This window comes from Girardinichthys multiradiatus, chromosome 20 (genome assembly GCF_021462225.1).
Source record: "Girardinichthys multiradiatus isolate DD_20200921_A chromosome 20, DD_fGirMul_XY1, whole genome shotgun sequence".
Taxonomy (NCBI): domain Eukaryota; kingdom Metazoa; phylum Chordata; class Actinopteri; order Cyprinodontiformes; family Goodeidae; genus Girardinichthys; species Girardinichthys multiradiatus.
This window is the reverse complement of record NC_061812.1, coordinates 3282773-3310139: the sequence shown is the minus strand read 5'-3', so window position 1 is coordinate 3310139 and position 27367 is coordinate 3282773. Positions and strand designations below refer to the sequence as shown.

General features: G+C 43.6%; 1 protein-coding gene across 6 annotated transcripts; it reads right to left on the bottom strand.

The window, feature by feature from the left end:
* Positions 1–26747, bottom strand: nisch (nischarin). 6 transcript variants are annotated; one of them, XM_047347515.1, is made up of 28 exons: positions 26525–26736; positions 25306–25389; positions 24120–24302; positions 21109–21157; positions 20355–20518; positions 20155–20250; positions 19655–19750; positions 19416–19568; positions 17784–17852; positions 17309–17494; positions 16968–17096; positions 16725–16838; positions 16018–16108; positions 15710–15828; positions 13031–13116; positions 12530–12781; positions 9224–9519; positions 8518–8729; positions 7688–8094; positions 7435–7613; positions 7275–7344; positions 6763–6901; positions 4341–4491; positions 4028–4147; positions 3795–3956; positions 3470–3642; positions 2269–2447; positions 1–1345 (listed from the first exon to the last, which is right to left on the bottom strand). In XM_047347515.1, the coding sequence occupies exons 1-28, from the start codon at positions 26603–26605 to the stop codon at positions 1018–1020; spliced, it is 4368 nt and encodes a 1455-aa protein (XP_047203471.1). In that variant the 5' UTR covers positions 26606–26736; the 3' UTR covers positions 1–1017. The 6 variants fall into 6 exon arrangements, 2 of the variants coding, with proteins under 2 accessions (XP_047203471.1, XP_047203473.1); XR_007035403.1 differs by lacking the exon at positions 1–1345 and adding an exon at positions 2546–2684 and having other exon boundaries at positions 2308–2447; positions 26525–26742; XR_007035404.1 differs by lacking the exons at positions 1–1345; positions 2269–2447; positions 3470–3642; positions 3795–3956 and adding an exon at positions 6407–6458 and having other exon boundaries at positions 26525–26745.
* Between the last annotated feature and the right edge of the window lie 620 nt (positions 26748–27367).

The window sequence follows — 27367 nt, the reverse complement described above, 5'->3', positions numbered from 1 at the left end:
TTAATCTTTCTCTTGTCTTTATTTTGAGGTTTTTATTCTCTACACTTTTAAGGACCCGTTTAGTAACTGAGAAGTTATTTGTGATGTTCTGTTGTCATTACAGGAACGTTCTGAGGTTGAAACCGGCTGATCTTCAGAGAACCTCCCGACCATCATGAAACAAAGCAAGAAGAAGTATTTTTAGGAAGGATTCAGTTTAACTTTAGAGTCCAACAGAGAGAAAAGTGATGGAGCGTGACCCAAAACTGACGGACTCTCCATTCAGTCATGATGATGTACAAAAACATAAAAGAAAACACTAATATGAATATGAATATATATATAAAAAATAACAATATGTTATAATATTTAAGAGTTCATGTTGGAAACATTACCAGAAAACCTTATTTTTACCACAAATTTCAGCTTCAGGACAGAAAACATCCCATCTGTCACAAAGCAATAATTCTGTTATTAATAAAAGGTTTCCAATACAGTTTATTAATACTGCTCCATTTGTTATAATGTGCAAGAAATAAAACGTTTAGAGTATACTGTGCCAAGCAACTCGTGAGTCTGTGTGCTAATATATTAATTCAGAAGCTGTCTGCAGTAGAACCGGACTGAAAACATAAATATGAAACACATCAAAGCAACTTTTGGTTTTAAAGCAGGTTTCAGATTCAAACAGCTTTGGAAACAGTTTTCCTACCAGCTTGCCCCTGTATCCGTTATCTGTGCTGAGCAAAGTTCTTTAAAGGTTATATCAACTTAAATATTTATTGTTAAACTCCTGTGGACATGCTGCAGCGCCCCCTGTAGTGCAACACCGGTTTGTTAAGTATCAAGTGTCAGTTTTCCTGTTTTTAAAAACCTGCAGTTCTGAATCCTCCATGCTTTCCAGCAGCAGATATTTGTACCAAGGCCTATTAGGCCTTAAACTAAGTGATGGATCCCCTTAGAGCGCCTCCAGGTGGCTTCGTCAGAGCAGGGTCCAAACACTGGTCCCCATGGCGATAAGTCATTCCCATCATCCAATCAGCCGGTCAGTTCGACAGGAAGCTCCCGGCTGCACAGCGCCTCCCACTGGCGGGCGAGGAGTGAGATAAGCCTCTCTCTGCAGTCGGCTCCCGGGATGAAGATGCACCACTGCACCTCGCCCTCGGCGCCTCTGTTGGTTGCGACTCCTCTGGGCGGAGCCTCCTCTCCGGTGGCGGCAAAGTGGTCCATGGTGAGGTGGCAGAGCAGGTCAGGGCCCGGCAGGTCATCAAAAACCAGGGTCAGAGCCTGAGGGTAGGTTTGGTATCCCAGCAAGACCCGGTCCAGATCCCGGATCCTCCGAGCCTCACAGAGCTGGTAACGCTCTCTGCAGGGACGACAACATGGAGACCAAGAGGATGCAGGTTATAAATGATTCAATAATGGAAAACTAAGGTTTAGGTAAACAAAGAGCAGGACATTAGCATGGAGGTGGAGGTGTCATGGTTTGGGAATGTTTTGCTGCAGCAGGACCTGGTCGGCTCAGCATCATTGAATCAAATATGAATTTTTCCGTGTATCAGAAGGTGCTTGAGGAAAATGAGAGACCGTCTGTAAAACATGAATGCTGAAGCAGAGCTGGACCCTGCAGCCTGACAATGACACAAAACAATGAATCCACCAAGGACTGGCTGAGAATTAAGAAATGGACAGACATGGGCCTAGTCAAAGTCCCAGATCTTTATATCACTGAGATGCTGTGGGGTGACCTGAAACAGGCTGAACATCCGAGAAACCCATCAAACATCTCAGCTAAAAGTAAAAAGTGGAGCAAACCTGCCTGGGCTGAGATGGTAGATGTCACTGGCTGGTAGGGTGTCCTAACTTTTTCCTCAGCTGACTTTCACTAAACTCAACATAAAGTGCAACAAAGAACCAGCAGCTGGCTGATGTGTTGGGAGGTTTCATACATTTAATGAACAGAAAAACAGGATCAGATTGTTCAGTATTTAACCTGCTGTTTGATTAGTTCATCACTAATTTGCACTCCAATATTTACAGAGTTCCTAAACATCGTTTTAATCTAATAGATCAGGTGAAACTCTTCTCTGTAGTTTATTTAAGCAACCAGAGCTCAGCCAGCAGCTGCTGTGTGGAGGTTTATGGCTGTAATCAAACTACAGTCTGTCTTAAAACAAGCTTGTGACTTAGTCCTGTTTGCTATAAAGTCAGCAGCTTATTTAAAAAGGTCTTGGTCGGCCAAGTCCACCGAGAGCAAAGACTGAAGCACCAACCCTCCTGGTTTCTCACCTGGACGGAGGTTCCTTTGCGAAGTCCGGCAGAGGATAGCTGACGTAGTCCTCGTCCAGCAGGAACAGGTCGGTGCCGGTGAGGATCAGAGTCCTGGGCTGAAGGACCGGAGATCCGTCGGAGGCCGACACGGAGGAAGACGGGCCTGAGGCGGCAGAACACTGGCTGGGGATCTGCACCTGGAGGAAAGGAACATTGGGTTACCAGGGTACCAGGGGGGAGACCAACGATATGCTTTCACTGGAGGGTGCCAACCACCTTCTGTAAGCACCTCTACCTGACATGGGATTTTATAGTTATTCCTTTCACATGACAGGAACGGAGCTACGTCCTCCCCACCAAGGAGAGACATTCAGGGTGTGTGCGCAGGAGGAGTTCAGTGCAGAAGGAGGGAAATGTGTGTTTTAGACCTTTATCTGAAAACGGAGAGGATGCAGCATAACAAGGTAGAAACAGGTGAGAGGAGGCTAGTTGTTCAGGCCCAGACCATCACACTACCACCACCATGTTTGACTGTAAGTACGATGTTCTGTTTCAGAAATGTCACAGTTAATCCATGATTTTTAAAGTAGGTCAAATGGATCAGTACCAGGCCGGTTGGATAGTTTCCCCTCAGTAAATGATCCAATCCAACTTTATTTTTAACTTGATTTAACAACCGCCTTAATCTGACTGTCAAATTTAAGATTCAAGTGCACTTTGACCCCCAGGTTTGACCCCCAAGGAATCCAAAAAACACACTGGTGGTCTCAGAGGGACCATCTAAAACCATCAGGTGGGTCTTTTTCTTGTTGAAGTTTAAAAAGTTAAGTTACACCCAGGCTTTAATGTCATCCAGACATTGAAGTAGTGGCTGCACAGAGCGTGTGGCTTTTTCCTTTAGAGGAACATAGATCACAGTCATCTGCGTAAAAATGAAATGAAAATAAAATCTGCTCCATGCCCTCAAACATTTAAGTGTAAGTAAGGAGGTAAAACCTGCACTACATCTCCATTCAATATTCAAGAACATTTCCACTGCGTTATTTCCTAATATCGTATAGCTGTGGAACATAAAATGTTCCTACTACCCTCCATAAACAAGGCATGAATTCCTACAGATGAATTTATTATTTCATTGATGTTTATTTATTTGTTTGTGTTAAATAAAATAGTTGAAAGAACATAAATGGGGTTGAACAATGAAAAGAGGAGTTTTCACCTGAAAGACCAGCAGGTACAGCAAGATGCTGCAGGAGCTTGAGGATAAAGAAGCTGTGCTGGCTGAAGTCTTCCTCTCTGCCACGATGAAGGTCAGATCTCCCATCTCCTCCTCGCTGGGATAAATAAACTTCACCTTACTGCTGTGGATCAGCTCGTAGTTCTGCATCTTACCTGCAGGGGGAGACACGTTCTGTTATCCATGCCTGCAGCTTCTAACAGACTTTTATTAATAATCAGGATCTGAATTATTGACTGAAAGGCCATCATTTGCAGACTCAGACTGAGCAGATGAAGCAGCATCTGGCAACTTTCCGCTTGGTTACCTGTGTTTGTGCTGGTGAACTGGGAGTAGAAGTCCTGATCCGACGGCTCCGGTGGAGGAAGCTGCTGCTGCAGACTGAGAGCCGACATCAGCTCCTGCAGGAAGACGCTGGTCCCGTAACTGTCCCTGCTGAGGCAGCACACGATGTGATCGGCCGAGCATCCTGCCAGGAGACACACAGTTAAAGCTGTATGGGCTCTGAGGGTTAGGACGGAGGTGTGTGAGTCCACTCACCTACTACTCTGAAGTACTGGTCAAACAGACCCACGTTGACAGCCTGGAGCTCGGACAGTCTGATGCTCAGGCAGTAGCAAAGACTCGCCTCAGAGTCTCCAGAGTTTGATATGTCCATCACTGGCAGACGGAGAGAAAGACACATGAAATATGTAGATATTTGGTCAAAAGCATCCATTATACAGTTTATTAAACTATAAGGATTAAATAGCTAAAATCCACTGATATGCAGAACCTGAGTCCATTCCTGGACAGCAGGTGCAGTTAAAACTCTCTGGTTGTGTCTGAACCAGTTGTTTGGTCCATGTCCCACCTGAGTGGTGACCCACGGCTGTGGCAGAGTCCTCCAGCAGGAAGTAGATGCAGTCCGTGGACAGCAGGAGACAGCAGGTGAGTTCAGTTTCTGGAGCCTTGTAGAGGACCACAGAAAGCCACAGGACGTGTCTCAGGTCCTCCGCCTCGGACTGATTGAAGAGAGGAGAAAGAACGGTGGAGTGGTTATTAATGAGAGTTTCACAATGTTTATGACAGAACTAAATCTGACTGGAAAGAGAAGAAGTAAACCTGCTCTGGTCTCCTCAAGTCCTCCCTTATTAGTTTCTATTCCCCTTCAGGCAGTCAGACTTTGCCATGATATCTTAAGGAGGCCTTGGAAAACAGCTCTTCAGGCTTTCTGAAAGTTTATGTTCCTGCAACTGGGAGAAGTTTTTTTTAAAGCAACTTCTGACCACCAACGAGCTGATCCATTGACCTGACAACGCAGACAATATTATAGCTAATAATAAGTTACCACTAGTCCGGTTCTGTCAGAGGTAACAGAGTAGAGAACAGGCATAGAGGGGAGGACAGGGTAGGAGATGATCTCTGAACATCTGGGTCTTCAAGATGTTTTTGAAGAAAGACAGGGACACCCCGGTTCTGGTAGCACTCCGTAGGTTATTCAACCATCGTGGAATGACCCATTACGACGGTGTAGATTGTCTTGAACGTGATGTCAGAACTGTTTGCCAACCGGAGTGACCGAGTCGTGACATGAGCCTTTTAGGTTCTAGTAGACGCGAGCTAACATCAAGGACTTGGACTTGATGTGGTGGGTCAGGATGACCAGTGGAGCTCAGAGAACAGAGGGGTGGTATCTGCTCTTTTAGGCTGATTGAAGACAAGACGCACCAGTGTGTTCTGGATCATCTGCAGAAGTTTCACAGCTAGGAGGACATTCCATTATTCAAGGAAGGAGATGACCACAGACTTCACCAGGAGCTGGATGGAGTGTTAGGTCTGGTAGGGTCTGGTTTTTCTTCTGTTCATCAACGATCCAACAACGGAGCCAACATCATCTTTAAAGGTCAGCTGGTCGTCTATCATGATGACACCCAAGGAGCTGAGAGGGGGATTCAGAGTTGAAGGTTTTTAGTTCAGCCCAGAACCAGAACCAGAACCTGACAGATTTCTGTTTGTCAAACAACAAACCTGCAATGTGATCTAAACGGCATAAATCAAAACCCGGCTGGAGGAAGACACCCTAACATCTGACCTCATGTTGAAATGAATGGATCAGCACAATCTCCCTGAAATCCAACCTTCAATTTGAGTGAAATTATTCAGAGGAGAAGCAGATCCCTCGTTAAGAAATAACCGGTAAACTACCTCAACTAAAAAAACACAGTTCAGCTCAGAGGAACATCGTTTTCACTACAGCCTCTTGGCAGCATTAATGGAGTGATTTGAGTGATTTCTCACCATGATATTAATGCAGTTTTTATATCCTTGCTGTCCCTGAAGGATCAATAATCCACGCTTGGAAAACAGCAGTTCTCGTATTTGTTAAAAACAAGAGTCGCTGCTGCTGTTATTCTTCTTCTGTTTTCTGTATCTGCCTCTGAATGGCTCTAATGTTAATGTCCCTGCCAGTGTGCAGTCAGCAGCACGCTCATATCCCCCGAGAGTCTAAGTTGGCCACAAGTGGGCGGGAGCGTGATGAAATTTATGCCACGCGGGTTCTGCCGTCGAGCGGACTGGAAAGTAGTCCCATCTGGCCAAAGCTCAGGACTGGAAATTAAAGTCTCGGTACAATTTAAAAACTCCACGTTTATGTTTGTGATGGTAGGTCAGCCTCATAGCACAACCAGATGGCATTTAGATGGAGTCTAATGGCTGCTATGGAGACTCATGAGCCCAATGTGTGTTACGCTTTGCTGCAGTTCTGCAGCAGTGAGCTGTAGCTCCTCATTGGGCCTGGTGGAAGAACAGGTTCTTGTCCAGCCACGTCTGTCACCGTTCTAGTTGTTTTAAACGTTTTAAATCATTGCTCTGACTGCAGAAAAGGGAGGTCCTGTAGACATTTCCTGAATTATGAAGTTCAACACTCATCTACATTACCTGAGTGCATGTTTTCTTGTCTTTCCCATTTAGAAGAGTGGCCAATGGGCGCCTGTGCAACATCAGGGAAACAGGAAGTCAGGCATGACTTCATAAAAACGTAGGATATGCTGCAGTTCCATTTTATTTTAGAGAAATTATTAGAGGTGCCAATAATTGTGGCATCCCTGATTCTGTTAAAAACATTTATTTCTTAATAAATGTTTCTGAATAAATGTATTGCAAGTTGCAAATTAGCGGTTGTATTTTTCTTCATTTTTCAGTATTAATTTATGTTGCTGCAATAAAAAATGAATTTATTGTAAGGCGTTTTATACATCTTTAAATCCAAGGGCGGAGGGTGATTTCAATCTCACCAGAGCTACATATCTGTTGAAGTAGGTCAGCAGCTGCTGTCCTCCGAGTCCTGCCAGGAGCTTCAGGCCAGGTGAGAGACCCGGGACCAGGTGGGGAGATGGTTGGTTCTCCTCAGTTTGGAGTTTGAACGAGTCCCAACTCAAGAAAGAAAAAAAAGCATTTTCAGCAAAAGATTAAATAATTTCATTAAAAGTTAGAAACTGCTGATCACAAAACCATTCTGCTGTCCAGATGAGACTTCTGAAAGGTTCCTGCAGCACTGCAGTAAATGGGCCTGAAAGCAGAAGCTTCAGCTGCAGCTCAGACACTTTGAAGCTTAGCTTTATTTTGCTTTTACAGCTCAGAATCCATTAGAACCGAACCCGTTCAGCAGAAATACATATGAGACAATGTGTCTCTCTCTTAAAGGGACGGCTCTAACTTAGACTTCAGTCAGAAAAAGTCTAGGAGCTGGAGGAGCATTCAGATGTTCTGATTAACAGAGAAGCAGCAGATTATTTACAACATCCACCTGCTGGAGCTGTGCAGCTCCCTGTCGATGGTGCAGCAGCAGCAAGAGGGATCTTTGGATCTGCAGCAGCCTGAAAACACAACAAGCAGTCAGACAAGATGACCTGATGCAGGGTAGATGAAGTTTAGTCTGCCTGTATCAGCATCTTGCCGGTCCTCACCTGGTCCACCTTGGCCTGGACAGGGCCTGCAGTGTCGGGGCAGCGCCACCATCTTCAGCCCCTCCAGAGAGGCTCTTCTTTGGCTCAGCTCACCCAGGAAGGAGCTCCTGTCCTGGGCCAGAGGGAAGAGCAGCAGCAGCTTCTGACCACCAGCGAGTAGATCCACTGAATGCTGACTCCTGGATAAAACATTATGGTTAAATACAGACAAAAGTAAAGAAATGGACCATAAATTCAGATTTCAGGTATGCACCTGAGACAGTGTTGTGGGTCAGGACAGGAAATGTGGTCGGATCCATTTCCAATCTGAGCATCTCGCTCTTTGGGGTGAAGAAGCACCGAGCCAAGGGCGACACGCACAAGCCTGCACCAGGAGGAGGAGGACTGATGAACTTTGGGACCATCCTTTTTTGACAGTTCTTTGAAGTCCATCCTGAGCACCCAGAGGTGTCTGTGTGTGAGGAAGAGGAGCGAAAGGAGGCTGGGATCCTTTGATCCGACATCGGACAAGAGATGGACATCACCCGAGGAAGAGGAGCAGAGGATGTGGGCAGGATATCCTCCCCGAGCTCCCTGACTCTCCTCCACTTCCCAGGAGTTGATAAGCGAGGGAGGAAGGAGCTGAGGACCACCTCGAGGCTCCGGGAGACACTGAGGGTCCTGGAAGAAACAAACAAAATCTAGAAGTTGAAACAATAAAGTACAGCATGATGGCAGCTTCATGACTGTGAAGGTTATTGATTGGTGTTCAGCATCTACGCAGCGTTTGTGATGAAGACACATTTTCATATTTTCCCTCCAAGCAGCCAGATTTTCCTCTTATGTTTTAAAGTGAATCTTGAGCCGTTCTGAAGGTCTAAGTGTTTCAGTTCAGAACAAATTTACATCTGGTTACAAAGTCTCTGAAGATCCAATTTAAAACTGGTTCTTTGTAAAGTTGTCCTTTGTGGGCTGACCCAACACTGGTTCATTAACAAGTTTTAATACCGAACGGTTCACGGTCACGCTCTGGACCAAAAATGAGAGAAAAAGCAGCTAAAGTAGATGAACTACATCTAACAAACCACGGTATCACTGTCTGACCTGGAGCAGCACAGTCAGCTCGGTTCTGGTCTGCCGGAGCTCCTCGGCTTCAGAAAAGATGAACCAGCAGGTCTGACCAGCTTTGATTCTAAAGGAGAGACAAGAATCAGGGAGCTCAGCCTGGGAGGTCAGCAGGAGCTGGGAGTAAGGCACCAGGAGGTCCAGTTGAAGGCCCGATAGGGTCTCCTCCACAGCTGGGCTCTGGTCCTGGCCTGACAACAGGATTATAATAATATTAAGGTGAAACAAGATTACTCGCATTCATACACAAGGTAACCCAAATGCATTTAGACCCAAACCCATTCAGTGCCTTACAGATTATATTAAATTGTATAAAATAAAAACTTTATTGATCCATTCAGGAGGTTTCCTCTGGGACATTAAAATGTATTGATATTATAGAAGATCCACAATATGTTGGATTTTTTACAAACCGCCAGGGATTTAAGGGCTGGTGTCAAGTGATCAGTCTGGGATTAATTTTTACAGAAACATGTAAACCTTTACATCATTTAAATAATCTAACCTGCTGAAAGCAAAACCTTTTCCTGCTCAGGTCTGAGTCCCTGATAATCCCAAACAAAATGATCTGTAATAATAATAATAATAATAATAATAATAATGTTTGACCAGATTTTAAAGAAAATTCTTTCTCCTCATAAAAAGATCAGAGTAAAGTATTTACTGGATAAAGCTGGGTTTTTACCTCTTTCCTGATTGGCTGACATGGAGTCATGTGACCAGAAGAGCAGCCCCAACAGCCGGTCTGTCAGCACCAGACATGCCTCCCTCTGCTTCACCTCGCCATTGACCAGGACACAACAACACCACAGAACTCTGCGGACCTGAACCACCGCCTTCTCCTCACAGGGCGCCTCCAGGAGGCCGCCAGGCTCCTCCCCCTCAGCGACAGGAGAAGGGAGCGACGAGGGGGAGGAGCATACCACCTCCTCCCCAGAATCATCCAGGCCCATCTCAAAGTAGCCATCCCTGGAGCTCGGACTGTGGGAGAAAAGGAAAGAGTCATCTTTATGTTTCTGCGAAGACTTTTTTGTGAAGATCTTTGCTTTGTTCTCGTTGTAGATGTGGATGACCTGGTTTGTTGTTGACATCTGGTGTCATTTTTACTTTGCTGATCTCAGAAATATTTAAATTGAGAAAAATGTGACGTGTTTAATGCTTATTTTTCTTGATGCAAGTTAAATTCTGGACATCTATGCATGTGTGGACTCTATGGGTTGTTTTTTTGTGTCAACATCACCTTTAGAAATATATTTACTTAGAAAACTGGTGTTTTACCTGCTGCATTTCATAAAAATATGAAAACTGATTGTAGATCAGTAAAACACCTCTGAGTGTTTTACATCTGGATACCAGCGGCCGTTTGGAGTTGATTATTCTAACTGCTGTGTGGAAGATTAGGTCAACAGATCCAGAAAAAATTAAATTAATAATCATAATCAGAGGAAGAAGAAGAATGTACAAGTGTGAACAAGTCGGTGAAAAGGTTTTTACCCCCTTACATATTTCTTGTTACTTTTTTTTTTTTTTGCCCCTCTGAAATGTTTCTGATCATCAAACTAATTTTCAAATCAGGCAAAAACAACCTGAGAAAGTAGAAAATGCAGTTTTAAAACAATTTAATTCAGTAGTGGAAAAAACCCTATCCAAACCAACCTGGTCCTATGTGAAAAAGTAATTACCCCCTAAACCTAATAACTGATTGTTCCACTCTTGGCAGCAGCAGCAGCCATCAGCTGTTTGTGACAACTGGTGATGAGTCAGTGGGGGAGTGTTGACCCACTCTGCTTTGCTGAATTATTTTAATTCAGACACTTTCCAGCATAAAAAGTTGGTTTAAGGTCACACCACAACATCTGAATTGGATTAATATCCAGACTTAAACTAGGCCACTATTGAACCTTTTTTTAGCCATTCTGAGGAGGCCTTGCTACTGTGCTGTGGATCATTGCAGAACCCACAAACTGATGGATGGACATTCTCCTTCAGGATTTTCTGTTACAAGGGAAAACGTCTTCCTGAGGAAGCAAAGCAGAGCTTTGGATGTTGATCTGGGTTCTTCTGTGACCTACTGGATGGGCTCTCTGAGTAATTTGGTAGGTTGGTCTCTGCTGAGGAGATCTGGAGGGGTTCTCTTTTTCTCAGGGCCAGGTTGGTTTGGGTAGTTTTTTGTACTCATTAGGGTTAAAACAGCTCTTTTTGTATTTATTCAGGTCATCTCCGTGTGTTTGATGAAGAAAGATATTTAATAGGGACAAAAAAGCAAAAACAGAAGAGATGGGGAAGAGGACAAATACTTTTTCACTGAATTGTGAGGATGCCAGCTAGAAGTTCCTGTTCTGAAGGAATATTGGGGTCATCCATGTTGAACATGCGCAGCTCAACAGACATCGCAGCTCTGACGTCACCGGGATTATAAACCCGCAGAAAATAAAGTTTCGTTGCCATTTCCAGCGTGTCTCACTGGACGACGCGACGGAGGCGCGTATCTGGAGAGACTAAAGCTCGCAGGCGAACTTTTTCTCCACAAGGCCATTCCTGGAAGAGCTTGAAAGCTGGAAATCTGTCTTGATACGAGAAGGTCAGAAGATTCATCTACCGATCGAAGACCACGCCGACACCCGGCGCAGGTGAAAACCCACAGAGGTTTTATTTCCAAGGAGATGAGTTTCCTCCTTGTTGATTCAGTCCACTAAACGGTTCTTCATATTTTCCCCTCCTGGACGAAGTATACCGTTGTTTTTCCTTCAGGTGATCACGGACATGTGATCCCCCTCCCTCATTTTTCTTCAGACTACACCCAACCTCAACCGGTGGAGAGAAGAAATCAACGTCATAGTAATTTTGTTCTTTTTATTTTAAACCGGATAGGTGCATTTAGAGGTCTGGGTAGGATGAGGCATAGTGAAGGTGATGTAGGATCACCTGTAGTTAGTCTCAGGTATCAACTTGGTGCTTGCGATACTGATTGAATTATGTTATGCTGAACTGTGTTTTGATTTGCTGCTGAATCGTTAACGTTTTGTCCGGCTGATCTCAAATCAGCCAGAAGTTAGAAGTTGGGACTTTTAAAAGTTTTTCATTCAAAGCAACTGCGGTCTGGGCCTCACCCGACCGCTCTTTATTCCAGTTTATTGCTGGAGATTTTCCACTGAGTTCCCGCCTCAGAGTTTTATGACCCTTTGTCGAGATTTGGGGCGATCAGCTGTACGGCTAAAGGGGCGTGGCCTCACCGTTTATCAGCTGATCGCTGCAATCGAGACATCAGAACACCAGGAGGATTTATCTTTCCATTTAACCCAAATTACACATTTTGTCCATAAAACTACAGGTTTGATCTTCATAGACACTAAATGCACATATATTTTTCTTTTATTATTATTGTTAGGTAGTCATTTTTATTCCCTTTGTGTAGAATAGTGCTTGTTAGTTAGGTGAAGGTTTTTGGACCAGAATAATGGTATATCAGGATTATTTGGCTTCAATAAATCTTCATATATATAATTAAGAGAAACATTTGTGTTTATTTCGTGCAAGATTGATTTATTTGTCAAAACAAGGTCGAAGTTCCCCCAACTTCAGTGGAGCGGTTGAATAAACAGTGACAGTTTGTGGTTTTGGTTAATAATTTATCAGTTATTAATGATGAATAGCTAATTGTAATTATTAAAGAGCTTTGAGCTCATAATCACAGCACCAGAGGACATCTCTGATTTCTATTTGTAAGTAAGGATTTTTGGTTAAGAAATCATTTTTTTCAAATTATGATTTTAAATTATAATTCTTGATAAATATTAATTAATCAATAATCATAATCCTTACAGGAATCAGTCAGCAGGTGATGCTATGAGCAAAGATTGTAGTTTGGCTGCCTTATGCAGAGGAAATATTTCCACAAAACGCAAATGAAAAGTAAATAAGGACTTTTCAGTGGAAACCTTACGGGAGCGTTGGGGAAAAAGAAAGGACAAAGGGACAGTGGATGGATCACCTGCGACTGCAGAGATCAGAGCCCTCCACAGGAGACCGAACGTCTCTGGGATCAGACTCGTCCTCCTCTTCTCCCCTCTTTGTCTTCTGCTCCCTAAGGGCCAAACTGAGCCACTGGGAGAGCTGAGTAATGAAGTCTTTGTTGGAGGAGGATAAGCAGTAGAGAGGAGGTGGAAGTAGAGGACACCAGGTGGCGCTGCAGGAGGGACAGCGAACCTCAAGGAGACTGGAAAAGGAGGCGGAGCAGACACAGCTGGAAGAAGAGATATTTAACAGAATAAAATCAGGTTTATCTGTGTATTCTGTGTTTACGAACGTCTTACTACACATTTAAAAATAAATGAAATCACATTTCATATTTTTACTTATACTTGTATAAATTCTGTGACTCTGCTCCTGCAGCTGCAACGTCGTCCCCCAAACATTAAGACTTTACTTCTATTTCTGAGACATTTGACAACCTTTAACTCAGAAATCAGATCACTGGGGCTCACATACTCACCAGATGGCAGCAGAAGAAGAAGAAGCTGTGTTGGTTGGGGCTCCACAGAGTGATTGTTCAGATGGACTGAGTGCAGAATGTTTTACCTGCAGAAACAAAAAAACCCAGAATATCAAATGAATTTGAAGACAAAAATTCTCTTTTTGCCTCCAGTTTAGTCTAGTCTTTGAGGTTTTAGGCAACTCGTACAATCTGCCCTCTCAGTTCTTCTGGCTCAAATCTACTCTGCAGAACCAGAACCAGAACCAAAGATGGAAAACCAGCTTTTAGTTCTTATGCTCCACTAATCTGGAATAAACTCCCAGAAAACTGGAAAAGCACCGAAACCCTAAGTTGCTTTAAATCAAGATTAAAAACTTATTTGTTTAGAGTGGCCTTTGACTGGGCCATCTAAACTTTATTAGTAAAGTTTTCAGTCCAATTTTCCTTTCATTTTCTTATCCATCATTCTATTCTCTTTATTTTATTTTTATTTTTTTAAATGACCTCTGTTGTTTGATTTTCTGTATCATTGTAATGTTTTTCCTTATTTACAGCACCTTGAGTGCTTTGTTGCTGAAAAGTGCTAAATAAATCAACTTGACTTGAGATCCGATGCATTACTGGAGCTCAGTGGGCATAACCTGAGTGGGAGACATGGGAAACGTCCTTACGTCTGAACAGAACACCTTAGATCTCATCTTTCACCTCATTTAACTGCTTTCACCTGAAAGTCCCTCAAAGCATCCTTGACGGACCCCAGGACTACATCTTATCCCATCCAGCTTGAGTTGCTGAATGTTTAAAAAGTTAATGGTTAGGACCTGGAAAGAGTGTCGTCTGAAACATTTTCTATACTTGTCAGGGTTTCTAAACAAATTCTTTTTTTTTATTTTTTTTTTATATATTTCTGGGATTTTTTAGTCTTTATTCACCAGACAGTACAGAGCATGGAGAGAGGAGGGGAAGACCTGCAGTGAATGGCCCAAGGCGGGGGAACCGAACCCAGCTGAGCTGATGACTGCAGCCTCGGCACACGGCACGCCCGCGCTACCAGCTGAGCCACACGGCATTGATTAATGTTGATTGTTAATGTGAGCTTGTCCTTTTCTTCCATAGAATGATTTCATGTTTGAAGGTAAGAAAATTGGTTTATCTACAACAATCATCCGTTGTCAGTCTAAAGAAATGGGTTAAAAAACAACATAGAATCCATCTTTCTTATCGTCTGTCTAGCACGGTGTGACATGCATGCTATTCAAAGTTCATCTCTGATTGGCTGATTAATTCTCCTGACGTCTCCTCCCCCAGAAGCTGGAGGCTAGCGACGCTGATATCTTAGACTCGGAGTCTTTCCTTGTGGAGAGAAACTCTTTCCTAGTGTCTCTCCACTGTTGCCACATGTCTGCTTAGTATGAGGGATTGCTGCAAAGTAAATGACTCCCTGCAATTGCCTGGGCCTATTTAGTTTAACTGCTGATAAACTGTCATTATATACTCAACCTGACTGCACTGTAGAGCAACTAGAACTGGACCGCATGTACAGTAGTTGAATTTGAATCTGTCTGCGTGACTGGATTGACCTGACTATATTTCTGTGAATGAACTGGATCGGTTTGTCTTTGTGAGTGCATTAAGATGACCTATGTTGTGAATTGGTGCTTTATAGAAGTGAACTAAACAGAACACAGAACCGGCAAGAATTTAACCTGAGCGAGTAAACGGGAAGCCCTGATCAACTTACTGGTTGCAATAAATGTTTAGCTTTCATTTTTGCTACGATCGTCTAGTTTTATTTTTCCCCCTGAGACAAGTTCAGCTTCACTCAGTGTGTTTCTTCAAGCATATAACCTGGTACAGAATCCAGAATCAGGACCTCCAGATGCACAGAACCAAACTTCTCTGCAGCAGACAGAGAGACGGGGCGTAACAGAACCCAGAGGCAGAACCAAAACTGGTTCACAAAGAGTAACCAGCTGCTTCTGACCCAAAACAGGAACCTTCTTCCTGTTCCATCATGGTGGTTCTGGTGTTGGAAGTTGACGGATCAAAGCAGCTTCCAAAGCTTTGAATTAGTCCCTTTATTCCATCCTCCCCACTAGAACCAACATTAGGTATTAGAACTCAGAAACAGGATGAGAAAACCTTTCTTTAACTCCTGGGATGCCAGCAAAGTTCTGATGAACGATGGATCTTATTTCAAATGTTCTGTTTCTTATTCATAGAACTTTAGAGACTCAGCATCAGTTTCTCAGATGTTTAATTTTATTTAATAAAATCCTGAGAATAGATCTCAGGTTGATCTAAATAATCCTTATTTAAACAATTCTCTGCTCCCGATGGTTTCTGCTTTAATTTTAAATTGAAGCATTATGTTTAAATGATGCTAAATTAATATTAATCCCAGAAACATCCAGAAATAAGCTCAACACTTTAATCTGTGACAAATATTGTTCAATAGGAGTTGCAGTTTCTCCTCCTTCAGAGTAAATTTAGACAGATTATGAGAATTTTGTTTATTGTCACTCATCAATGCTACATGTGCAGAATAATTTAGAGAAGAAGAAGAGGTTCTGATTAACCCAGCAAAACCTATCGGTATAGTTTAAGATGGACTCCCTCTGGTCTGATGCCAGGTCTGTCCTCCTAACTGCTCCAGCCTCTTGGTTGCCAGGGTGACCAGGTGTGTTTGTGCCTCACCTGAGCAGGTTCAGCAGACAGGAGGAGTGTGTTGGAGTTAAAGCTCTCAGGGGGAGGTGCAGCGTCCACAGGGGGGATAACAGTGGGGGGTTCGGGGACTTCTTCTCTGCTCGTTATTTCTGAAACAAAGATGTCCGAGATGCTAAAGCAACATCTGCATAAATGGCAGAAAGGACATTTTGTGTAAATATTTCAGTGTAAACCTAAATAAGTAGATCTGCCCCCTGTAGGGTTGTGCATATTCAGCATAAATTCATGATAGTTTCATACTTCCTCTGCACAGCACAGCCTGATACATACATGATTACCTTGGCTGGAGCAGGCAGCCTGCTGGGCCAGACAGGATGAAGATGAGGACGTAGGAGGTGCAGCAGCAGATGGGTTGGTGTCCTCAGTGATCTGATAGAAGAAAGAGGAGGAGCTCAACCAGGAGGTTCACACTACACAGGTTTTAGCTGAACTTTTCCTCACTCTACGGTTTTCTCTGTTCCTCTCCAGTTATTACTACCATCAAACTAAGATCTCCCTCTCTTTTTCCTCCCATAGAAAGAACTCCTGACTCAGTTCATGTGTGTTTTTCTGTTTCTCCCGGTTATACCGAGCCTGGTCCTGCTGCAGGTTTCTTCCAGTAAAAGGGAGTTAAAAGGGAGGGATTGCTGCACAATCAATACCTCGATGCAGCCAACTGGGGCTCCTTAGTCAGACAACTAGTTTTATAATTTGCATGGAGCCAAACTTTATGTAGCTAGATTTGAATTTGACTGTATGATTGGGATGATGTGAATGAAATCTGGACATGAACTGGATCTGTTTGGCTTAGAAAGTGCCCTAAGAAAAGATGTTGTTTAATTTTAAGACTGTAAGAGGTCAAAGTCTTCAGAGTCACCTCACTGCATCTTAAACCTCGCATATAATCACTAGCATACAGTTAGCTCCTATGGCTAGCTCCTGAAGGACATTTCATCGCAGCAGAGATTAACTCCAGCAGATGGAGGCACTGTCTTCCTGCCTTTACCTTCTTGTCGCTGTTGCTCATCCGGTCTTTGACCTCTTTGGCTTTCTGAATGGCTTTCAGCACTTCCACTGTGTCCAGCTCCTTCTCCGTTGTCACTTTACAGTCCAAGCACACCTGAAAAGGTCCAGAACAGCCATCAGCAGTTACAATAACAGGAAAACATGTGTAAACTAGGGATGAGAAGATGTTTGCAGAGTAGTGTACAAGAGTAAAATGGTCACTGCAGAGGTTTTGGTGGTGTACCTCTGCTGCACGGTCACCAAACTGGGCCAGGACTTTGGTTCTGTAATCTGGGATGATGCACATAGGGTTACTGGAAAGGTTGAGTTTCTCCAAACAGGGCAGAGCACCGATGTTCCTGATTTCCTCCAGCTGGGAAGAAACAAAGAACCAAACAGTTTACTATAACTGTATGGCAGCTATCTCTATATGGGTCAACCTTTAAATATGAAATCTGGAAAAACCGAAGAAAAGATGGATGGATCCATGCAACATTTAGACAATGGGATCCCGCACTCATCAAGAGCTGATTTCATTTTACCTCCGTGTAGAGGGAGGCATTATGTGAGTGATAACTGGGCTACCTGGGCCAGCTGGTTGTGGCTGAGGTCCAGGTTGACCAGAGAGTAGAGCTTGGAGAGGCCCGTCAGGTTCTCCAGCTGGTTACCAGCCAGGCTCAGAGTTTTGATGTTCCCCAGACGAGTGTGAGCAGCTTCTAGGGTCCGAAGGCTGTTATAGGACAGGTCCACATGGACCAGGTTGTAGAGGTGCTGCAGGCACAGAACAAGCAGTTCAGAGTCAAACATCTCACTGTTAAAAGTCCTCCCGTGTTCCTTCAACATATAAAAACACTTAAACGTGTCAAACTGAGGAAACTGCGTCACATGTAAATTCATTATCTGCTCTTTTAAACCTTATTAAACTGAACATCAGCTGCTTGTGCTCCTCAAACACTCTGAAGATCCAATGGGATAAAGATAAAAACTGAGTGTGTCAATTGGCAGATTTAAAGTCCAACCGGTTTTACGGGAAGGAACCGTTCAGCTTTCTGGGACGTACCTGCAGGTTCTCCACAGACGACAGCTGGTTGTAGCTCAGATCCAAAAACTCCACCTTAGGGATCAGTTTCTACAACAGCAGAAAACTAGCAGTCAGATCACAGAACCTACTGAAAGGAACCACAAACTTTACAAACAAGCAAATCCTACAACTGTCATTGTTTTACTAAAATCCTAAAGCTATTAAACAACTTTCCCAAAGATGATTGTTGACAGAAAAAGGTTCACATAATCCAGTTTCTTTTTATCTAAACTTAGCCAGAGCTGCAGAATGTGATTCCACTCCGTGTTAAAACCATGAATCAGAACCACAAAGGCCTCCTTGGACTTTCTCTGGTAGGTAGCGCCATGGATTCATGCTCTGCAGAAAATAAGGTACAACAGACACGCATTGGGTGGCGGAGTCTTCTCGGTTAGACTGATAACATCAGCTTTATCGAATCTGATGAAGGTTAGACAGAGTTCTGACGTCCAGGCTAAAGCTGCAGCCTGCAGAGACGACGCAAAGGATCCAAATAATCTCAATAAAGGTATCAGTCAGGAGAAAGGTACAAATAGTTTCCAAAGCATTTATATATACCATGGCACAGTGAAGACTATTGGCAGAAATGTGGGAAAACAGCGACATAACAAAAACTGGACCTTTCTCCAGAACTGATGAAAAGATGGAAACTGGTCGGGGAGTTCTGCCAAGAGGCCAGCAGCAACTCTGAAGGAGCTGCAGGAGTTTACAGCGAGTTCTGGCTGGGTTCTACAGGCGACACACATCCCCCGGTCTCTAAATATGTTTGGGTTGCAAGACAGAAGCTTTTAATTCTAAAGAAAGCATCCGGGTCTGGCTGAAATCTCCCAGAACCTTCGGGAAAACGAGTATGGTCCGAGGTAACCAAGCTGGAACTTTACTGCCAGATACCTTTTGGAAGGTGTCGTTGGCACGAAGAAACAACACAGAACCCACCCACAGTGAGACATGGCGGTGGTAGCATCATGCTCTGGGGTTCCTGTTCTTCAAATGGACCTGAGGTCATGTCAAAGTGAAATCATGAACAGTTCTAAATACCCGTCAGTTTTGACCCAAAACCTTCTGCATCTTCAGTCTGAGAGAAAGCTGAAGATGAAGGAAGATGTCATTTTCCAGCATCACAGAAAGTCCAAACACACATGAGAAGAAAGTTTAAGTTCTGGAACAATCCAGCTTGAGTCCAGAACTAGTTCTGATTGATAACATGTTGGGTCACCTGAAGACAGCTGTGGACCAGTGATAATCTGAGCGATCAGGAGACCTTCTGAGAGGCTCCAACTAAAGACACTGAATCTAGATCAAAATGTGTTTCAGCCAAGTTTTAGTTTGAGGTTTTGTCCAATTAAGGAAGCAGGTTCTTCATATCTACACCCCCTCCCGCCAAAGCTGTTTGTCTTATAGCTTAATTATACAGGATATACGTCCCATTAAAGGCGGAACAAGTTTGGAAATCACCAGGGAGGTCATTTGGATTGATTCGTATTACTCTTTATGTCTAAATCTAATTTATTATAGTTGCTGGAATAATTATGTTGTTCACTGTGTGACGCAATGATTAAAACAAAGTGGGATTCTGTATAAAAAGCTCAGGTTTAGCTGAAGCTGTCTCACCACTGAGCTGTCGACGGCGCTGATGCAGTTGTGGCTCATGTCCAGCGTGGTCAGGTTTCTCCACACGGGAACAACAGCGGTGACAGGACACCCAGACTCCGCCCCCTCAGGCTCCCACTGCGAGAACTCGCTGGCCTCTGGGACAAGGATGGACTGGAGGGCAGACATCACAACATACAGATCAGTCCTGTACGAGCATCTCAATGGTCCGCACAGCGGGTTCAGGTTCTGAAACGCACCATCATAGATTGTGTGGAGCGGTGGATGCTCAGGGTGGCCAGGGTGGATCTCAGAGACGGCAAACCATGAACCTGCGGCGAGCTGCAGTCGCTGATCTGAGGACGGAGACAAACATTCATCCTGAGTCACATTCACTGAGCAGCAACACCATCAATATCTGAGGAACAGCTTTAATTGTTTGCTGCATTAAAGGACGTCAGGAAATATTTTATGCTGAAACAGTTCAGGCACAGAAGACCAGATCTCATCCCTTCATCCACTAACTGAATACAACTTCCAGAATCCTTAGCTGCTTCTGTATTAGGAAGATGATAATCAAAGAATGAATTAAAGTGGGACTTGATTCTCTGATTTTTATAAAAAGCAGCAACATTCAACGTTGAATATTTGAAGAAATTGAAGGTTCTTCTTCTCATGGAGAACATGTCTGCTGTTTTTCAGATGTTCTTTCTTCAACAAGCTGGAGGCAGTATTCAGTACTTCAGGAGCAGACAGTTACCTCAATCTGCAGCAGTGATTTGAAAACAGACAGGTCGAAGGAGAGGCTGTTCTCCTGGATGTTACTGGTTCCTACTGGACCTCTGGTCCCTGAAATCTAACCGACAGAGACAGAACCAGCATGAACAATCCCCGACTCTTCACCTGAAACATGCAGGACGCTTAAATGCAGCCATTTTGCATAAAACTAAGGTTTGTTACCTTGAGGTAGCGCAGCCTGCAGGTGAAGTCGAGGATATGACCCAGGTCAGTTTTGGCGTCTCCAGTAAAGCAGGTCGGTTTGGCCAGTCGGAGCTGCTGGGAGATGGAGTAAAGCTGCAGCGGACGAAGAGAAAACACTTCTCCAGCCTGCAGCAGCTGCTCACCTGAAGCACAGAAACAGCAGGTAGAGATCACTCCACGGCCGACGTTTCACAGAACAGCAGCTGCAAACTTCCACAGTTTCAGAATCAGAATTTATTGCCAAATAATGTTTCACACGTACGAGGAATTTGCTGTGGTGGTAAGATGCTACACAGACAAACATACAGCTGACATAAATAACTTTGGAAACATGTAGTTAAAATAGTATTTACATGTGCTGAGATATTCGGACTATTTGCAAGGGAACGCGTCAGTGGAGGACCAGGTCCTAGCTTTAAAAGTAGATCTATACTGGGCCTGGAGTCTCATTTCTTTATGTTTTATATGCAATGAACAGAACATTCCCGGGTTTCTGACATCTTTAATGGTGCTTTGCTTTTTTCCCACAGGTAGCAGTAAGAACTGCAGACAGAACCTCATCAACCAGCTCTATTCAGCACAGTTAACTTTGGGTCCACTTTGCTCCTAATAAAAGACATTTAAATATAAATATACACAAAGGGAAAAATTGAAAATTGTTTATTCAGTGTTTTCACAGAAGAAGAGGAAGGCTGAACCAGAACTGTGAAGGAGACAAATCGGTTGTTCTGACCTTTATGGAAGAGCTCCTCAGCCAGCGCTGCTGTGATGCCATTAATCTCCTGCAAGAAGAGATTAAAAGCATTTAATTTCAAACTTCATAAAGTGAATCTTTCACCAACAATCATTAAATCATCTGGAGAAAAATCCCAGAGGAAAACCTAAAGAACATGACAGATAATTAGAGGTAATATGCTGATTAGAAACAGCAATAACGTTCGGTGGCCCTCCAGTCTGACAGAGACAGTCACGTGTGGACCATCTGACCTCATATGAAGCACATTGTTCACTGGGACCTCTCTGTTCTGAGAGATCCGGCAACAGGGAGCTGTTGTTTGTCTGAGATCATGAGATCCAACCTCACTGCAGCCACAAATAAAAGCAACACCAGCAGCAGCAGAAGAACCTCAACAAGCAGGTTAGATCATATGAAACAAGTGAACAAACATGCAAGTCCTGCACTGGATTTCAGTCCAGATTTAGTCCCGTTTAGATAAGATTCTTTTTCCATCCAGACAGCAAATCAGAATCTGTTCAAACATTTTCAGTCTAACTTTTTATTCCTGTTTTCAGGTTCAGTTTGGTTTCAAAATTCTCATTATGAAACAGGAAGAAGATAAAGAAATAGTTTGGTTGGTTTGATGCAGAACGACTCAACATGTCTTCTCATTGACTCTGTTTTATATTCATCATTACCACCTCTCAGCTAATGACTGCTAGCATAGGCTCCACCGTCCACCATCATCTCCCTGAACTGGATGGACGGACGGACGGATGGATGGGAGGATGGATGGATGGGTGGAGGGATGGATGGGAGGATGGATGGATGGGAGGATGGATGGATGGGTGGATGGATGGATGGATGGATCGGAGGATGGGTGGATGGATGGATGGGTGGAGGGATGGATGGATGGACGGGTGGATGGGAGGATGGATGGATGGATGGATGGATGGACGGATGGATCGGAGGATGGGTGGATGGATGGATGGGTGGAGGGATGGATGGATGGACGGGTGGACGGATGGATGGGAGGATGGATCGGAGGATGGGTGGATGGATGGATGGGTGGAGGGATGGATGGATGGACGGGTGGACGGATGGATGGGAGGATGGATCGGAGGATGGGTGGATGGATGGAGATGGATGGATGGATGAATGGATGGATGGATGGACGGACGGGTGGATGGACGGACAGATGGGTGGATGGATGGATGGGTGGATGAATGGATGGATGGATGAATGGATGGATGGATGGATGGGAGGATGGATGGATGGATGGACGGGCGGATGGATGGATGGACGGATGGATGAACGGATGGATCGGAGGATGGGTGGATGGATGGATGGATGGATGGATGGATGGGAGGATGGGTGGAGGGATGGATGGGAGGATGGATGGATGGATGGACGGGTGGATGGATGGATGGATGGATGGACGGATGGATGAACGGATGGATCGGAGGATGGGTGGATGGATGGATGAATGGATGGATGGATGGATGGGAGGATGGGTGGAGGGATGGATGGGAGGATGGATGGATGGATGGACGGGTGGATGGATGGATGGATGGATGGACGGATGGATGAACGGATGGATCGGAGGATGGGTGGATGGATGGATGGGTGGAGGGATGGATGGATGGATGGATGGACGGGTGGATGGGAGGATGGATGGACGGGTGGATGGGAGGATGGATGGATGAATGGATGGATGGATGAATGGATGGACGGACGGGTGGATGGGAGGATGGATGGATGGGTGGAGGGATGGATGGATGGAAATACATTTTGCAGAAACGTTATAGCATCACCGCTGTTATCTTTTTTTAATCAGACATTTTACAGTAAACTGAAGCTCAATAAGCATTTCTCATGCTTCAAGGACTCTTACAGAGAAACACATTAAGTTCATGTAAATCATCAGTAGGGTGTCAGTGGGATGAAGATCTGGGGAGTTTCCAGGGCAGGAACCCAGAGCTTCAGGGTTCAGATCTGGTCCTCAGTATTGCCATGTGTCACCTCGCTCCATCACGAGGAGAAGCAGTTTGGTCAGGTTGTCATGGTTACAGAGACAATGACCCTGCAGAAGAAACAGCTTTGTTTCAACACGCTGGTGGAGGGAAGAAGTCAGATGTGGAGAAGCTTCAGCATGCTTAAAAAAATTCATCATGAAAGTTGCTCCTGAAGGAGGTTTGTTGTTCATCTCGGGGTTTTTAGGGAAACTTTGAGTGAGAAGACTCCCAGGATGTGAGGAAACCCCACTGAGGGAGTTTCAGGACGTTTCATCATCAGTGTGACGCAGAATTCAGGGGAGGGTTCACCTATTCATCCCCAGTCCTTTTCCCAGATGTCCTAAACCAGTGGTCTCAAACTCCAGCAGCTTTTAGAGGTTTCCTTCACGTCTGAATCAAATGGCTAAACTGCATCACTAACATGCAGTCGAACTCCACGGAGCTCTGCTAATGAACTAATATTTTATCAGGGGTGTTGAAGCAGGAACTCATCTAAAAGCTGCTGGAACCAGGCCCTTCTAAAGCGTCTGAGAGGTCTTCACTGGAGTAAAAACCTTTCCTCCAGTCCTCTGCAGTCCAATCCTGCTACTTCCTTCAGAACATCGGTTTGTTCTTGAAGTCTTTCTTGTGGTAAAGAGGTTTCTGCCTCACTGTAGCAGGAACACTCAAACCTGCCTACTGCCATCTAATGTAAGCTCTGCAATGGTGGCAGCCTGAGCCCAACTGAATTATGTTCAGGAGACGTCTCACCACTGGCTGGACTTTCTTCATGGCTCTGAAGCTGGGAGCAATATTCTTGCCTGTGAAGACTTTCTGATTCAAGGTGACGATGAAAGGACATCTTAACCTTGAAGGTAACCCAGGATAACATGAGTTCAAAAACAAAATGATTTATGAACCAAGTCTTCCTACATTAAGGTAAGTTTGATTAAAACCTGGAGCAGGGAAGCTTTCTGTTAGCACTGACTGCAAACGAACAGTTTGGGCTCCACCTGCTCAGGTGGTACTCACGTAGAGGTGAAAGTGCAGGAAGCAGGCGAGCGCAGTGGGCGTGGCCTCTGGAAACTGCTGAAGCAGCGTTTGTAAGTAGAGTTCTAGCTCCTTCTGCCGCCGCTCCACCAGACTCTTCGAGTTCTTTCCCAGAATCTTCTTAGGAGGAAGCAGATGCCGGTCCACCTTCTTCTCTGCCGTCAGCTGGAGAGACGTCAGAAGGGTTTTTTATTACATTATATTATTTTTTTAGGTTTAGTGTTTGAGATCAAATTCCACCATACACCCCACAGCTGTCCATGATGCAGGTAAAGCTGTGTGAGGATGCACATTTCTGGAAGTTTTAGATCAGAGTTTAACATCCTGAAGCTTAAAGGTGTTTAACTTCAGGCTTCATGTAGCAAATGAACCAGAAGGTGACCAGACATCAATGTTTTACTAAAGCTTATAATGTCTGGGAAGCGAAACACGGAGAAGATATTTTTGCTCTACTTTTTCCAGTAATTCCCAGTTTTTTTTATTTTATTACTAACCTTCTCAGATGGGATCGGATCCAATAAATCTGAACTTAATTGGATTCTATCACCTGGAAATGACTTGGACATGTTTGTGGCAATACGTGAATAATTAGTTAATGAAATAAAAGACACGAACAGATAAAACGAATCATATCAAATTAAGTTAAAGACATTTTAAACAGTTCAAGCAAACAATAGTTTCAGTTTTAATGGAAAGCTCTCAGACCAAAACTGAAGAACAGTTACATTAAACAAATGATGGAGATTTGAACTGAACATGACAGGTTACAGAGGTGATTCATTTATGGTGCAAAGGTGCTGATTTAATCATTGAGCTGCTTTTAAAAATAAAATAGCATAATTCATTCTTAAGCATGTTTGAGTTTGTGTAATTTCAACAATAAGACAGACAAATTAAATGACATTTACTAAATCAGAAAAGTTCTTCACATCCTGAAGATGTAATCCTCAGTTTTTGAAGTTCATGTCCAACAGATAATATCCTCAGGCAACAGCAGGGAAACAGTGAATGTGACTTTAAATGAAGGAATTAGACGTAACTTTGCTTAATTTACATCTGAAATGAACCCAAACACAACCTTCTGTTTACAGGGAATAAATTAAAGCAAGTGAAATTGATCTGACAGGCGATGTTTAACATTAGTGTGAAATATTTACTGCTTGCTCACCTTCTCATGAAGGTCATAGAAGTCGCTGTAGCGGTGCTTCAAGGTCCACTTGTGCAGGCCATCAGTTACATCGATGATGTAAACCTGAAAAAAAAGGAAAACACAACTAAACCAGTTTCATGATTACCGCATTAAACACGGCAGAGGTCTGTTTAACCCATATTGCAAAAGAAAACCTAAAATTGAATAAAGCTGATCCGACACTCGGCTGGGGCTCCTTTAGCATGAATTACTGCATGAATGCAGCGCAGCACGGAGGTGATCACCCTGTGGTTCTGCCGACGTGTTCAGGAAGCCCAGGTTCCTTTAATAGTAACAATTGTTTCCTCTCGTCTCTTTCAATCTTCTCTTCACAACAACACAAAGATTATCTATGGGGCTTAAGTCAGGACTGGCCAATCAACCACAGGGGTTTATGGAGATGAAATCAGCGTGAAGTGCTCCAAAATATGCTGGCAGAGGGCTTCACTGATTTGAAACTAGATGGAACACAGTGGTCCAACAGCAGATGACCTGACAAATCATCACTGACTGTGGAAACGTCACACTGGACCTCCAGCAGCTTGGAGTCTGTGCCTTTCCACTTTACTTTCACTGAAACAGAGAACTTTGCACCATAGAGCAGCAGTCACGTCTTTTTTCTCCTTAGCCGATGTAAGATGCTCCCGATGTTGGCTGTGGTTCAGGAATTACTTAAACCAAGGAATGCGACAGCTGTAGCCCACGTCTTGAATAACTGTGTTGAAAGCATATGTATGTTTCCTCCACGCTTTTTCCTTCCACTTAACTTTCCATAAATATGCTTGGAACAGCCAGCTTATTTCGCAGTATGGAGCTTCGCCTCCTCATGGAGGGTCTCAGCGTGTGTCTGCTGAACAGCTCCGGAGTCAACAGTCTTCTGAACGCCGTAACAACACATAGAAGTCATGTTTTTATTGGTCTGATGTTTTACTCGAAAGTTCTAAGAACCTGAATTTAACTTTTCTTGTGACTGTAATCTTTACTCGTCGAAATGTAAAAGAATAAATGCTTGAACTATTGTCGCTGTGTGTAACGGAGCCATTTGAGTTTGATGATGGTCTAATTTAATGAGATAAATATTTAGAAATAAACGTGTTACCATGGCAGCAACATGCTAGCTAACATCTCAGTGAACCAGTCTGAAGGTGAAGTTAACATCATTTCATCGGCGTGTTGCTACATCAGCTAGCAGGCTTACTGTGTAGTTCTCCACCAGCTCCGAACCGACCACACACACTTTCCGGGCCGGAACCTCCTCTGGAAACGGGCCAGCCTCCATCCTGATCCGTGGGGAAACAGAACGAACAAATTATAACATTAAAATACGCACAGTTGATTAAAACAGCGTCACAGAATGTCCGCCGCTGCCCTCAGTCCGCCGCCATGTTTGTTATGATGCAGCAGCGGCGGGACGCCTGAAAAAACTTTATTTAAAGTTGTTTGACAAACAGGAAGTTCTTCTTCTTCTTCTGGTCTTCTATTTTACTTTTACATTTTAATTACCTCATGAATCTGCACAAAAATACAAAATGTTCAGGGTCGTTGATGATGCCAAGCTTTGACATCCAGCACCTCCCACTCCCATCTCCACTAAACAACTATAAAAATCCAGTTTGGACATAAAATAACTATTTTTCAACTCAAATCACTGAAACTGGCATTTAAACTGTTAAAAATATACTATTATAATATCGCAATGTATTTCGAGCACTGAAAAAAGAATTAATGTATTAAAAAAATTAAAATAAATATGTTGAAACTTAATATTTCAATGAAAATCTTAAATAACATTTTTGTGACACAAGGGACAGAATTAAGGAACACCCAGGAGTTCAATTTGATCATTTCAGGTTTAGATCTGTATAAATATAATTTACACAGGTATTAGACTAACTAAGGGTGGGTTCTGTAATTCACGTAGGTCTTAAATGTATAAACAAATTGTGTTCAAAAGTCTTGAATTTAACTCCCCAAAACTTGTAGAAACTGTTTCATCACTTTACATCAAAACAGTCTCTAATGCAGAAAACTTCTGCTAAGA

Excerpts from the sequence above, each read along its gene's own strand:
- nisch (XM_047347515.1), bottom strand. The coding sequence starts at position 26,605 with ATGGAGGCTGGCCCGTTTCCAGAGGAGGTTCCGGCCCGGAAAGTGTGT. Across the intron at positions 21,158-24,119 it reads TCCTGCACTTTCACCTCTAC|GAGATTAATGGCATCACAGC; the intron begins GTGAGTACCACC and ends CTCTTCTTGCAG. Across the intron at positions 4,492-6,762 it reads TCAACAGATATGTAGCTCTG|TCCGAGGCGGAGGACCTGAG; the intron begins GTGAGATTGAAA and ends CTCTTCAATCAG.